The sequence below is a fragment of the Macaca fascicularis genome, chromosome X, assembly GCF_037993035.2.
Source record: "Macaca fascicularis isolate 582-1 chromosome X, T2T-MFA8v1.1".
NCBI classification, from domain to species: Eukaryota; Metazoa; Chordata; class Mammalia; order Primates; family Cercopithecidae; genus Macaca; species Macaca fascicularis.
The window spans coordinates 160,848,867-160,863,111 of NC_088395.1; the positions used below are offsets into that span (position 1 = coordinate 160,848,867).

The window sequence follows — 14,245 nt, forward strand, 5'->3', positions numbered from 1 at the left end:
ACAATGTAACAGACTGGCTTCTTGTGAAATAGGAACCAAATACTGCCAGAACTGGAAGCCTCTAACAGGAAGTCATGACTTAGTGGTGAAATAACTAAAGAAAAGGAGAGGACAGAAAAGCAGCCATCCCCCTTTGGGGGCCTAGCTGTCATTTTGCTGCTGTTGCCTTTTAGTAAGTAATAGCCAAATCTTTAGCTTGGTCTAGAGCATGGTGACATTCTTATGTGCAAAGAAGGCAAAATAGGCTGAATTACTTGGATAGAAAGTCTCCAGTGAAAGGCTACAAATATGAGTAAGTCAAACAAATAATCACTGTGCAGAATGCTAATGTTGTAACAGAGGGAAGTCCAGGGCCTAAGAGGGAGGATGGGAAGGTTTTTGCCCACACACTTCGCAGGTCAGTGGGACGTTCTTACAAGGCTCTACTTGGCAGGAAGACACTGTGTTTTCAGGCACTGGGCACAACCCACAAGGGAAGGAACCCCGACTTTGATGTAGTACACTGCAGGCCCTGGGGAGACAGCGCTGAGCAAGGCGCTCAGGGAGGGAGACAGACAAGTAAACAGAGGGGCTGCTTTGCAAGGGAAGGAAACTGACTTTGATGGCTGTTTCCACTCTAACGCTTGCCCTTAGCTACAGAGACAGCAGATCTGGAGCCACCCCAGCCAAGGCTTCCCAGCATGCTTTCAGCACATCCAGCCTGACTGAAGTGGGGTCATCCTCCTATTACGCGATCTGGAAGCCTTCTCCACTCCAAGATTATCAAAATATTTTCCTATGTTTTCTTTTAATCTTTTATGTTGAATTACAAATAAATGTGTATCGAATAAATAAAGCATGAAAAGAGCTTCTATGAGGCATTAAGATAAATATGAATAACCTAATAGAAAAACATGGGCAAAATATATGAATCAGTATTTCACAGAAAAAGAAACAGAAATGGCCCCAAACTATATATCCATATCTAATTTTAAATGAGACATCTTTGCATATAAGACTGGCAAAAATGTTCAAACATGTGCAATGTATCTTAATGTCATTTTTCATAATGACTAAAAATCAGGAAGAAACTAAACATCTATCAAAAGATAAAATAAATTATGGTATGAATAAGCAAACCACACACATAAGCCCCTCCACCCCAGTCTATGCTTATATTTTGGCAATCTCGGCACTCTTGTGTGCTGTGATTATTTGAGTTCCATTCCATTTATCCCATTTACAAGTCGGAGTGAAATGAAGAGTAAAGTCTATAATTCCAAAAGCAAATTTTCAAAACAATTAAATACAGACTGTTCACATGACATCTTTCCAGAATGGAGCCCATGGGGGTAGTTGGGGGCTCCCTGAATCTGTTCCTTCCACACGCTTCCAAATCTCAGTACATGGCAACTCTATCCTTCCAGGTGCTCAGGCCAAGACACTGGAATTCTTGACTCCTTTCTTTCTCTTGCACAGAATAACCAATCCGTCAGAAAATCTTGCCGGTTCTATCTTCAGAATATACCCCTCTCCACGCACCTCACCTGTATCACTGCACTAGCCCCCAACCTGGTCTCCCTGCTTCCGCCCTGGCCCCTACAGCTTGCAGGCAGCTGCCAGAGTGATCCTGTCACAATTCACATCAAATCATGTCAGTTCTGTTCTCAGAACCCTCTGGTGTCTTCCTCCCTTACTCAGATGAAAAGCCAAAGGCTAAAGTAAGGCCTCTACTTGTATCACCACTCTGACCTCATCTGCTCCATCCCTTACTCCCTGGGCTGCAGCCAAGCTCACTGCTCTTGGAACATTCCAGGTATGTTCCTGCTTCAGAGGCTGTACACTGTCCATTCCCTCCCCTGATTAAGGAGTGGGGTGTGCCATTCCCAGACACTTTGAGCTCTCTAACATGCAAGCAAAATGGTCTCTGGTAGGCCAAGAGCAATCTCTCAAACAGAAGCTGCCACTGTTGGAAGTGAAAAGCCCCCCAAAGTCGGGGTAGAGGAGCACATCCTCCAATATCTTTCTGTGGTACTAGTACTAGCAGTACTAGTAATACAAAATGAATTGGTCACCTTTATTGGTTACTTATGAAGTGCATTACATATAACTCACTACATCCTCACAACAGCCCCATGACGCAGGATATTGGTCAAACTTGACAAGAGCAGTTTTGATGGAGTGGTGGAGTAAACACGTGATTAGGAGTGAATGAGAAATAGAATCTCACCATTTGTAATCCTTAATGAATTAATCAATTTAAGCATTAAGCATTAAGCATCAGTGGCTGCTACAATCACAAAAAGGGAAACAACCAGATATGATTTTCCTCCTAATGGAAGTACAATAATACCATCTAGGAAGGGTTCATTATATTATTCTCTCAGAAAATAACAACATGTTTGAGTGCTGACTGTTATCATCTAGAGCCAAGTGGATCCACATACTGCCATCTTCCAATTTAAAAAGAGTAAAATGCTAGAGTTGAAGTTTTCTTTCTGCTTTTCTGTGGTGTGTATGTATTTTGGTGCTAAGAGTGGTTATTCTCCTGAAAGATCTTAAAGTCTTATATCAGATTCATGACAAAGGTTTAAGGTATTCATCAAATGCAGGGGCAGGGAGAATAAGCCAGGGTTGGACCTGAGTGACCTCTCTGCCATTTAGAGAGCTTGTCCCAAAGCATTTGGCCTGTGGAGGAAACAGTCCAGGGGTTTTTTCCTATTAAGACTTCTAACCAGTACACTTTATCCTCAATCTCACAAATACCTATTGGCAGAACTCATCTAAAACACACACTTCAGGCCCTAAAGATGTAGTCAGCCCTTTGGAAAATTGTTGACTTTGAGTCCATCTCACCACTTGGTTGTATTTCTTTCTTTATTAGGCCTGGGTCTGGTAGCCTGGGTCACTGGTTTTCTGGCTGATACTGCAAATGAATAAATACTTTCCTCCCATTTGCTTCTTTCACTTTTAACTACCATCTCATCTCCTTTCTCTTCCACTGCCATACTTCTTGCTGTCCTTGCTACCCATTTCTTCCTAAACCATTAATATTGGGAATCTGCTTCACTAGAAAGACTCGGAAGCCCCACTTAGACTTCACGCTCAAGTAGCTTTCTCCAATTCAGCTTTTTTAGTGATAAAACAGCTGTTTTGCATCCATCTTCCTTATCTTGTGCCCCTTGTCCATTCCTTCTCTGTGCCCTATCAGTCAGAGCCCTAGGAGGAAAGACGGGTGACTGGCATTACCACTGCAAGGTATTTAGGGTTATCCATCGCTTCTAATGGTCTCTCCTCTTATCTCTTCTCAGTTCTGCTGACACTTTTCCTCTTACTCTCTAACTGTGGTATCTCCCAAAATTCTGCCCTAGGTCCTTTTCCTTCTTACTCATCACACCCTCCTTGGATAGTCTCATCCACCCCCATAACTTTAACTACTTCCTATACCCCAGTAACCACCAAAACTCCATCTGGAGCCCAGGTCCCTCCCCTTGGCTCTAGACAAATTTACCCACGGATACTTCAAACTTGGTATGTGCCAGCATGAATGTACCAGTCTTACTGACTTGCCCCCAAACTGGGTTTTTTCTCCCATGCTCTTGCTCACAGTGTCTGTATGACATAGTCAGTGTCCAAAAAGATGTGGTGTAAAAAATCAATTACAGGCCAGGCACAGTGTAATCCCAGCACTTTGGGAGGCCAAGGCAGGAGGATCACCTGAGGTCAGGAGTTTGAGCCTGGGCAACACGGTGAAGCCCCGTCTCTACTAAAAATACAAAAATTAGCTGGGCGTGGTGGCAGGTGCCTGTAATCCCAGCTTCTCAGGAGGCTGAGGCAGGAGAATTGCTTGAACCTGGGATGGGGAGGTTGCAGTGAGCCGAGATTGCGCCACTGCACTCCAGCCTGGGCAACAGAGTGAGATCCTGTTTCAAAAAAAATAAAAAAGAATCAATTACAAAAATGAATAAATTAAAGATGAAATTCAACAGTATAATGTAGGTCCTGTTCCTGGGCTTAAGCAAAACACCAATAGCACAAGAACAGACTGGAGAAAAGATAGCTTAGCTGAAACACAGAGGAAAACTAAGTCCGTTTGACAGGAAGCTCAGTGTGAGTCAACGGTGTGGCGTGGCTGCCAGAACAAAGCTAATGGAATCTCCAGCTGCCTTCTCAGAAGCACGATGTCCAGATGAGCAATGATGGTCCTGGAGGAGTTTATTTAGTTCTGGTACCAGTTCAGAGGAAATATACAGGACAGTGAGGGAACTCAGAACTCTGTTCTATTCTAAGGAATGACTGAGTAAACCAGCAACATTTAGGTTGGATATTTGCAGGGCTCTGAAATTGAAAAAGAATTAGAGGTGTTCTGTATATTCTAATGAGGTAACACCAGGACCAATTTCTCGCAGTCAGAACTATCACACGATTATTTGGGTAGCATATTATGTAACCGGTTTCCTGTCATTGGAAGTGTCCAGATAACAAATGACTGGCAAAAATGTGGCCAGCATTGGAGTTGCTGTAATTCATCTTGGGCTAATCACCCTTCTCCACATCTCTACTCCTGCCAAGTTCAAAATCTTTAATTATGCCCTCTCTCACATACCTTATAATTAAGCAATCAACATTTCCCATTGATTATTTCTCTAAAATATTCTCATATTTTCCCTTCTGCTGCATTCACATTAATACCCTGGACTAAGTCGCCTTGCATAGGAAAGAAGATTTTTTTAAAAAGGACATCTTCAAATACCATCCCAATCAACCTGACTTCCAGAATCTAAGTGGCAATCTGGAGTAACATTGTCAGTTGTTTTGGCCACCCAGCATCTGCACCTTTTTCTATATTTGGGGAATTCCCAACCTTATAAGTTACTGGGACAGAAGAGACCAACTCCAGTTACAGAAGCAAGAAATGACGGATCCTTTCTTTTCCGATCTCCCTTACTATGAAGGTACAGATTCTGATCGTCTTTCCTGACAGTTTAACCTCAAGACTGTTTCTGCAGATCCCATAACAGTACTTTTTATCTGCCTAATTAAATCATCATCTAGTTACCTGAAATGACATGCTCACTGAAGATAAGGTTTTAGGGGAGTGGGGAGTGGGAGCCCAGTGTCAAAAATTAAAGTTTTTATTAAAGATATATGATTTTAAAAAACAAAGCTTCTCAGTACCATGCCCTGAAACTCATTAACAGAAGCTGTTTTTACATATTTATACCATACTTAAAGTATACTCATGTCATCCATGTGTATTGCAGCACTATTCACAATAGCCAAGCTACAGAATCAACGTAAGTGTCCATTAATGGATGAATGGAAAAAGAAAATGTGGTACTTACACACAATGGAATACAATTCAGCCATAAAAAAGAATGAAATCCTGTCATTCACAGCAACACAGATGGAACTGGAGGTTATTATATTAAGTGAAATGAGCCAGGCACAAAAAGACAAATTTCACATGGTCTCAATCATATGTGGGGACTAAAAAACTTGATGCCATGGACGCAGAGAATAGAACAATAGATACCACAGACTGGGAAGGGGAGGGGGTGAATGAAGAGAGGTTAGTTAATGGGTACAAATGTACAGTTACATAGAAGGAAGAAGTTTTAATGTGTAATAGCAGAGTAGGGTGATTATACTTAGCACATATAAATGATAAATACTTAAGGTGATGAATACCCCAAACAGCATGACTTGATCATTATACATTCTATGCATGTAGCAAACATACGTACACCATAAATATACAAAATATGGCCGGGCGCAGTGACTCACGCCTGTAATCCCAGCACTTTGGGAGGCTGAGGCAGACGGATCGCCTGAGGTCAGGAGTTTGAAACCAGCCTGACCAACATGGAGAAACCCTGTCTCTACTAAAAATACAAAATTAGCCGGGCATGGTGGCGCATGCCTTTAATCCCAGCTACTTGGGAGACTGAGGCAGGAGAATTGCTTGAACTCAGGAGGCGGAGTTGCGGTGAGCCGAGATCGTGCCATTGCACTCCAACCTGGGCAACAAGAGTGAAACTCCATCTTTATATATATATATATATATACACACACACACACACATACATATATATATATAGTATCAATAAAAGAAAAAAAGATGAACTGAACTCTGGCCACTGACATGGAGACAATTCTAGGATAAATTTTTTAATGAACGGAGTAATGTACAGAACATTCTGTATCTTTTGTGTTAGAAAAGGAGGAATAAGAAGTTGTATATGTATTTCCTTGTGTTCATATGAAGAAATACTGAAAAGATTAAAGAAAAAAATTTAAAAAATTGTTCTTTGAGGGGTAAGGGTAAAAATAGGGTGGAGGAAGGCAGAGGTGGAAGGAGTTTTCATTAAACATTTAAAATATATTTTTTAATTTTTGAAACATGACTGCATTGCCTATTCGATAGCAATTTTTAAAACTAAGGCAAAAGTAGAAGAATTGACAGGAAGATCAACAGAACTGCCCCAAAACAGACCCAAAGAAAGATTTAAGATTTAGGTTACATTTAAGATAATTTTCTAGAAACAGAAATATAAATAGCTTTTATACTTGAAGAGATGTTCAACCTCACTCAGAAAGAAATTTAATTAAAACAAGATGCCATTTATCATCTATTGATTTTTCAAAGATAAAAACATTTAATAGTACACTATATTTGAGTGGGTGCAGGAGGACAAGCACTTTCATACTCTGTTGCTGAGAGTAAAAATTGGCATTATACATTTACATGCACTTCGACTCAGCAATTCAACTTCTAACAGTTTTTTTTACAAGCATAATTGCACATAACCACAAAGACCAATGTACGAAGATATTCACCGCAGTATTGTTTACAGCAGCATGAGACTGGAAACAAGAGAAGTTCTATCATAGTATCTCCACATAGTGAAATATTATGAAGCTGTTATGGACTGATACAGACCAATCTCCAAAATACATTAATAAGAAAGGAGGTTACAAAATAGTGAGTATAGTGTACTACCATTTGTGCAAAAAATGGGGAAGTATATGTGCTTGTATATGCATGGAATATATCTGGAAGGAAAATCAAGAAACTTGTCTCAGAGAAGAAATATAAGGGGTCTCCACTTCTAGGAATGTAAAAAGATGCAAAGAACATCCTTCCCACTATGACGAGAAAAGCTGGACAAAACACAAAATCTTCATTTTATTAAGCCTGTCAGAGAGTGGAGGTCACAAGGCACCCAAGTGATCTGACTTCCAAAGAGGGATGACAATCCCTTCCCACAGTATATAGGGCTCATGGAGGAGATCCCTCCCTTAGTGGTAATCCTAAGTACAGAGACTTCCAGTTGCTGAGGTAGCCCACGACCCAGAAAACAAGCTACCTGTATAGCCAACCCAGGTCCCTGGCATTCCTCTTCACCATAACAGGAAACAGTCTCCTATAATTAAAGTGGATATCTATAAACAGGATTCTCATTTAAGCTGAAGGAATTCACTGTTCAATCTGGAACAGAATATCCCCCCTCTTGGCACCACTTGGACCCATTTGGGCCAAATTCATGGTGGTGGAGGACTGTCCTGTGCATTGTAGAATATTTAGCAGCATCCCTGGCCTCTGCCTACTAGAGAATGCATCCACAGAGATATGGTTTGGCTGTGTCTCCACGCAAACCTCATCTTGAATTGTAGCTCCCATAATTCCCACGTGTTGTGGGAGGGACCCAGTGGGAGATAACTGAATCATGGGGGTGGGCCTTTCCCATGCTATTCTCATGATAGCAAATAAGTCTCACAAGATCTGATGGTTTTATAAAGGGGAGTTTCCCTGCACAAATTCTTTCTCTTGTCTGCTGCCATGTGAGACTTGCCTTTCACCTTCCGCCATGATTGTGAAGCCTCCCCCGCCACATGGAACTTTGAGTCCATTAAACCTCTTTCTTTTGTAAATTGCCCAGTCTCTGGTATGTCTGTATTAGCAGTGTAAAAACAGACTAACATATGTGGTGTACTAGTCCGTTCTCACACTGCCATGAAGACATACCCAAGACTGGGTAATTTATAAAGGAAAAAGGTTGGGCCGGGCGTGGTGGGGCTCATGCCTGTAATCCCAGCACTTTGGGAGGCCAAGGTGGGCTGGATCCCTTGAGGTCAGGAGTTCAAGACCAGCCTGGCCAATATGGTGAAACCTGTCTCTACTAAAAATACAAAAATTAACCAGGCATGGTGGCAGGTGCCTGTAATCCCACCTACTCGGGAGGCTGAGGCAGGAGAATTGCTTGAACCCAGGAGGCAGAGGTTGCAGTGAGCTAAGGTTGTGTCACTGCACTCCAGCCTGGGAGACAACGTAAGACTCAGTCTCAGAAAAACAAGGAAGATTGTAGCATTAAATGCTTATATTAGAAAATAAGAAAGGTCTCAAATCAGTAATTTAAGTTTCCTCCCTAAGGAACTAGATAAAGAAGTGATTAAATTAAACCCAATGCAATCAAAAGGAGGAAAATAATAAAGATAAGAGGATAAATTAACGAAATAGAGAAAAGCCTTGAAAGACACTAATGACACTCATTCAAGAAGATATGGATAACCCAAATAGCCCTATATCTATTAAAGAAATAAAATTTGGCCGGGCACAGTGGCTCATGCCTGTAATCCTAGCACTTTGGGAGGCCGAGGCGGGCGGATCACCTGAGGTCAGGAGTTCGAGACCAGCCTGGCCAACATGGCGAAACCCTGTCTCTACCAAAAATAAAAAAATTAGCTAGGCGTGGTGGCGGGCACCTGTCATCCCAGCTACCCAGCAGGCTGAAGCTGGAGAATCTCTTGAACCCAGGAGGTGGAGGTTGCAGCGAGCCAAGATCGTTCCACTGCACTCCAGCCTGGGTGACAAGAGTGAAACTCCATCTCAAAAAAAAAAAAAAAAAAAAGACAAGAAAGAAAATTTGTAGTTGATAGCCTTCCCAAAAAGAAAAGTATAGGCCCAGATGTTTTCAATGGTGAGTTCTACCAAACATTTAAGGAGGAAGGAATACCAATTCTACACAACATCTTTCAGAAAATACAAGAAGAGGGAGAACTTCTGATTTCATTTTATGATGCCAGCATTATGCTAATATCAAAACCAAAGATAGTATAAAAAAGGAAAACTGCAGACCAATATCCCCCATGGACAGAGACACAAATATCTTCAGCAAAACTATCAGCAAAGCAAATCCAGAAACATATGAAAATAATAATATGTTACAACCAACTGAAGTTTATTCCAGAAGTTTAAGGTTGGTTCAACATTCAAAATCAAGCAGCATAATTCACCATAGTAACAGACTAAAAAATAAAAAACATATCATCATTTTTATAGATGCAGGAAATGCAACAAAATCCCACTCATGAGAAGAAGCCTCAGGAAACTAGCAATATGGGGGAACTTCCTCAATTTGGTAAAAGGTGCCTACAAAAAGCCTACAGCTAACATACTTAAAAGGTGAAAAATGGAATGCTTTCCCTCTAAAATCAAGAAAAAGTCAAGGATGTCTGCTCTCGTCATTTCTATGCAACATTTATAGTATTGCAGGTTGCAACTACAGATAAGGCTATTAGAACTAATAAGTGAGTTTAGCAAGGCTATGGGATATGAGGCCAGTGAAATCAATTGACAAACCAATTCTAAAATTGTTATAGAAAAACAAGGGACCTAAAATAGCCAAAACAACTCTGAGAAAGAAAAAGTCTGAGCGCTAAAATAACCTGATTTCAAGAATTACTGTAAAGCTACAGTCATTAGTCATTAAACAGCATGTTGTTGGCATAGAACAAATAGATCAATGGAACAGACTAGAGAATCCAGAAATAGATCTACATGGATATGGTAAATGGATTTTTTTTTTTTTTGAGACAGTTTTGCTCTTGTCGCCCAGGCTGGAGTGCAATGGTGTCATCTCAGCTCACTGCAACCTCCACCTCCCGGGTTCAAGCAATTCTCCTGCCTCAGCCTCCCAAGTAGCTGGGATTACAGGCGCCCACCACAAATTTGTAAAAATACAAATTTGTAAAAATACAAATTTTTTTGTATTTTTAGTAGATACAGAGTTTCAGCGTGTTGGCCAGGCTGGTCTCGAATTCCTGACCTTAGGTGATCCTCCAGCCTCAGACTCCCAAAGTGCTGGGATTATAGGAGTGAGCCACTGTGCCCTTCAGGTAAATTGATTTTTGATGATGTTTCAAAAGTAAATAATGGAATAAAGGAAGTCTACTCAATAAATAGTACTGGAACAAATGAAATTGGTATGCAAGGAAAGAAACCAGGATATAAACCTCACAGCTTTTATAAAATTTACTCAAAATGGATCATAGATCTAAATATAAAATGTAAATATATAAAACTTTCAGAGACCAGGTGCATTGGCTCACACCTATAATCCCAGCACTTTAGAAGGCCAAGGTGGAAGGATCGCTTGAGGCCAAGAGTTGGAGACCAGCCTGTGGGCAACATGGAGAAATCCTGTCCTCTCTACAAAAAATACAACAATTAGCAGTGTGTGGTGGGGAGCAGCTATAGTACCAGCTGCTCAGGAGACTGAAGTGGGAGGATCACTTGAGCCCGAGAAGTCAAGGCTGCAGTGAGCCATGACCATGCCACTGCACTCCAGCCTGGGTGACAAAGTGAGACCCTGTCTCGAAAAGGAAAAAAAACAAAACAAAACTTATAGAAAAAACAGAAGAAAATCTTCAGGATCTTAGGCTAGATGAAGAGTTGTTAGATTTGACATTAAATCCATGATTCATAAAATAAAAATTGTATTGGGGATTTCATTAAAATTTTTAAATTTTAGTTCTTCAAAAGAGAATGAAAAGACAAAAACTATGGGCTGCTAGAAAATATTTGCAAATTAAATATGCAACAAAGAACTTATATCCAGGGACAAAAACAGTGCCTGGCTCTTGTCATTGTTTTGAAAACTAAATGAGTTAATACAAGTTCTTAGTGTAGTGCCAGGCACATATAAACACTCAATAAAAGTGAACTATTATAGCTTTATTATCACTGTTATTATAGGATTCTTTAAAATTGATAAAATAGATGCAAGCCAAATGTTCACCAATAGAGAAATTGTTATATTATATGTATTACAAGGAATATTTGACAATGCTTTAAAGAACGAAGTAAATCTATATGTACTAACCTGGAAAGGTGTCCAGAATTTTTGTGAACAAAGCAAATTGCAGGACAGATAGTATAATATGATCCCAGTTGTGCAAAAAGAAAATTATATATTTTCTGAAAAATTTTGTAGAATGGTACTCACTAAACGGCTAACAGTTGTTATCCCTGGGTTGGGGAGTATGGAATAAGGAGGAGAGCAAAGGGAAAGTAGGGGGTAGGGGAAATATAAAGGGGGTCTTCATGTTTCATTCTATTTATTAACATAAGAATATATTTATTGTGAAACAAAACATACAAATGAAAATAATTATCTTTTAAAAGACCAATGATAAAAAATAACTTTCTGATTGTCTTCACTGATGGATTCAAGTGGATGAAGTACAAGCCTACTTTGGACTGAAAGGTTTGCCTAAAAACTGCCTGAGCTTCCATTTGTAATAGCAAACATTGATGGAGTGCTGCTTGCTGGCCTGACAGCACGAAGAACTGAGTTATTGTCCTGGTTGTGCCAATAACTAGTTTTGCTATGTTATTATTATAAATGTTAAACTATAAACTGTAATCAAGTCTTTTTTTTCTGTCTTCCCAGCCTGTAACACAGGGCCTAGTTCGGAGTTAGCGCTCCGTTAACAGGAGGGAGTGACAGGAATTGAATTTAAGCAGCTGCAACAGCCCTGTCCAGGCCCCGTTGAAGTGACACATGATCACCATCTAGTGGTAAAAAGGATTCCTGCAAAATTTAGCTATGAAAGGAAAAAGAATTATTTCTGTGGTGTGTTCCAGGGACAGATGCCAGTCAGCAAAAAAAGCATTGACTATCTATGATCTTTCTTAGAGAGAGTTCCCAACCATCAAGGTTTATGTCTTGGAGTGTTGGTAAGATGACACCTAGGTACTCTTGTGTCTTAAGTCTGGTCCCTGCCCCATCATCACATGCCCCACATATCTCTAAGTTGCACGGTGTCCACTCCTGCCACATCCCCTACAGGAATGAACCACATGTGATAATAGGCACACACACCCACGCCTTTCCAAAGTTGATGAAATACTAATAAACTTCCCTAAGCCAGTCTGTTTAAGATACAAAAAAAGACTGGGGAATAAAATACTCTATAATCTTTGCCCTCCAGGTCCACCATCTTTCTGTATCATCTACTAAAACTGTATAGTGAACCTTTAAAATGTCTGTCATTCCAAAGGACAACAAGGAAACCCATCTTGAGCCAACATTTCAAGCACTGCTGTGTGACAAAAGCCTCACCCGCTCATGCAGGTGATGGGAGCAGGTTTTCTTCTCTTGCCTCCTTTGAGTAGCTTCACAGTTAAGGAAGCAGCTGGATAATGCAGAGGCCAAGAGATATTGGACCCTGTGCTTATGGACTCCTGGACTCAAAAGCAAATGATGCAGGGACACACTGGCACTTAGAGAAATCTCAGTATTTATACACCCCTGATATTCACATGCTAAATAGAACAACCTTCCTCTAAAATTCTGTTCTGCAGAACAAACAACAAAAATCTTTTCAAAGACTCTTAAGAGAGAAACAAACACTGTCTAGCCTGGGGTGAATGGGGAAAGAAGGTTTGAGCAACTCTATGTTCAGGAAAATCTCCTGCCACATATTCTGGAAGTATTCATACATTATTAAAGTCGTTTTATAATCCCATCTCTTGAACTTCCACACAATATGTGCCTCATTTATGTGGGAACAAAAACAGTTGTGAAATTTGGCCAAAAGAGGACAGCAGTTTGAGAGCATTGTATAGACAAGAGCACAAGGCTGAACCACATTTGGGGTGGGCTGCTTTGGATGAGCGCAGACATGGGCGAGTTTGTTCCTACCACCGTGCAGTGAAGTTGCAGAGAAATTAGGAATTAAGAACAAGATGATTCCATCCAGCTACTCCCAGCCTAAAAAAAGCAAGAAGGCCTAATATGTATTTATATGCAACTCCCTGGGGACTGAAGTGGTTCTTCCTAATTGCTGAAAAATACTGAGTAGCAATCAGGTCTTTAAGCAGAATGTTTTTAAAACCTTATCGTGAGGACGCTGATGGAGATAACGAACTTTTGAGGTGTCGATAGCACATCTTAAAACAGTAATGGAATATGTTGGAAGATATGCTCTTCCAAGTATTCCTAATTTCATACTAGTAAAAGTCAATTGTCCTGCTGGCACTATAAAAGCGCAGTGTCAGCATTAAGAAGAAGCTGAAACGGGTTACACGATGAGAAACGAGTTACACTGTGTAGGGTTCCAGACAGCAGTGTCCGATGACAGCTACAAGAGCAGCACTCCGCACTCCTTACGGTCCTGGGGGAATGCAGGCAACTCCCCTCCGGCTGTCAGTCTCCCTATGCCCTGCCGCGTCCCCCTCGCAGGGCAATGGGTGTCAGAGCCACCCCCCGCCAAAGAAAGGGGCACGCTTTCGAGATGTCACCCTGGCCGCTCCTGCACGGAGACTGGTGCCTGAGGTTTCAGCCCCAACCCGCCTCCCTCCGCTAGAGTCAGCGGCGGTCTGGAGTCCCTGAGACCCGCGGGCAGGCGCCACCTGGTCTCTGGCCCGCTGCCTAGCACAGCGGCGACGCTGGCTCGACGTGCGATTTCGCTTTCTGTCCATCGGCCTCGCCCGCAGTCCCGGCGCTGGGAGCGGCTGCGCCTGGCGCGCCCAGAGCCCCGCGGCTTCCCCGCTGCCGCCCCGCGGGCGGGTGCCACGGGAAGCGAAGGCCGGGCGGGTGGCGGCGCCCCTACTCACGTAGCGCTGTAGCTTCCTCTCGGGGGGCGACTTAACGAGCCAGCCGGTGCACACTGCGTCGCCCGCACTCATCGTGGCCGCCGCCGCCGCTTCCTCCAGCTGGGCCAGCCGCCCGCGGCAGAAGGAAGTCGAGCCAAGGATGCCGGCGGGGCGGGCCCAGCGCCCGCCCGCCCAGCGCCGCCCCGAGCGGCCGCTGCGACCCCCGCCTCCGGCCGCTGCGGCCCCCGGGGAGGGAACCAACGCCGCCCGCCACCCAAGACGGCGAGAAAAGCAGGCAGCGAAGCCTGGGAAGCCCCTTCGAGCAAGTGCAGCGCCGCCAGCGGCTGTGCCCAGGGGAGCCTATGCAGCAGGGCGCCTGCCACT

The 14,245-nt window shown here is 42.4% G+C and overlaps 1 protein-coding gene across 12 annotated transcripts in view; it reads right to left on the reverse strand.

Moving 5' to 3' along the window:
* Nucleotides 1–13,992, reverse strand: part of GAB3 (GRB2 associated binding protein 3) — a 71,981-nt gene extending 57,989 nt beyond the window's left edge. For all 12 annotated transcript variants that reach the window (XR_012430154.1, XR_012430153.1, XR_012430150.1 and 9 more), the window contains exon 1: nucleotides 13,883–13,992. Coding sequence is in view for 4 of the 12 variants with exons in the window: in XM_074029739.1 (XP_073885840.1) it covers nucleotides 13,883–13,954 (72 nt within the window). In the remaining 8 variants the exon portion in view is untranslated. The remainder of the gene's footprint in view (nucleotides 1–13,882) is intronic.
* Nucleotides 13,993–14,245: the final 253 nt, after the last annotated feature.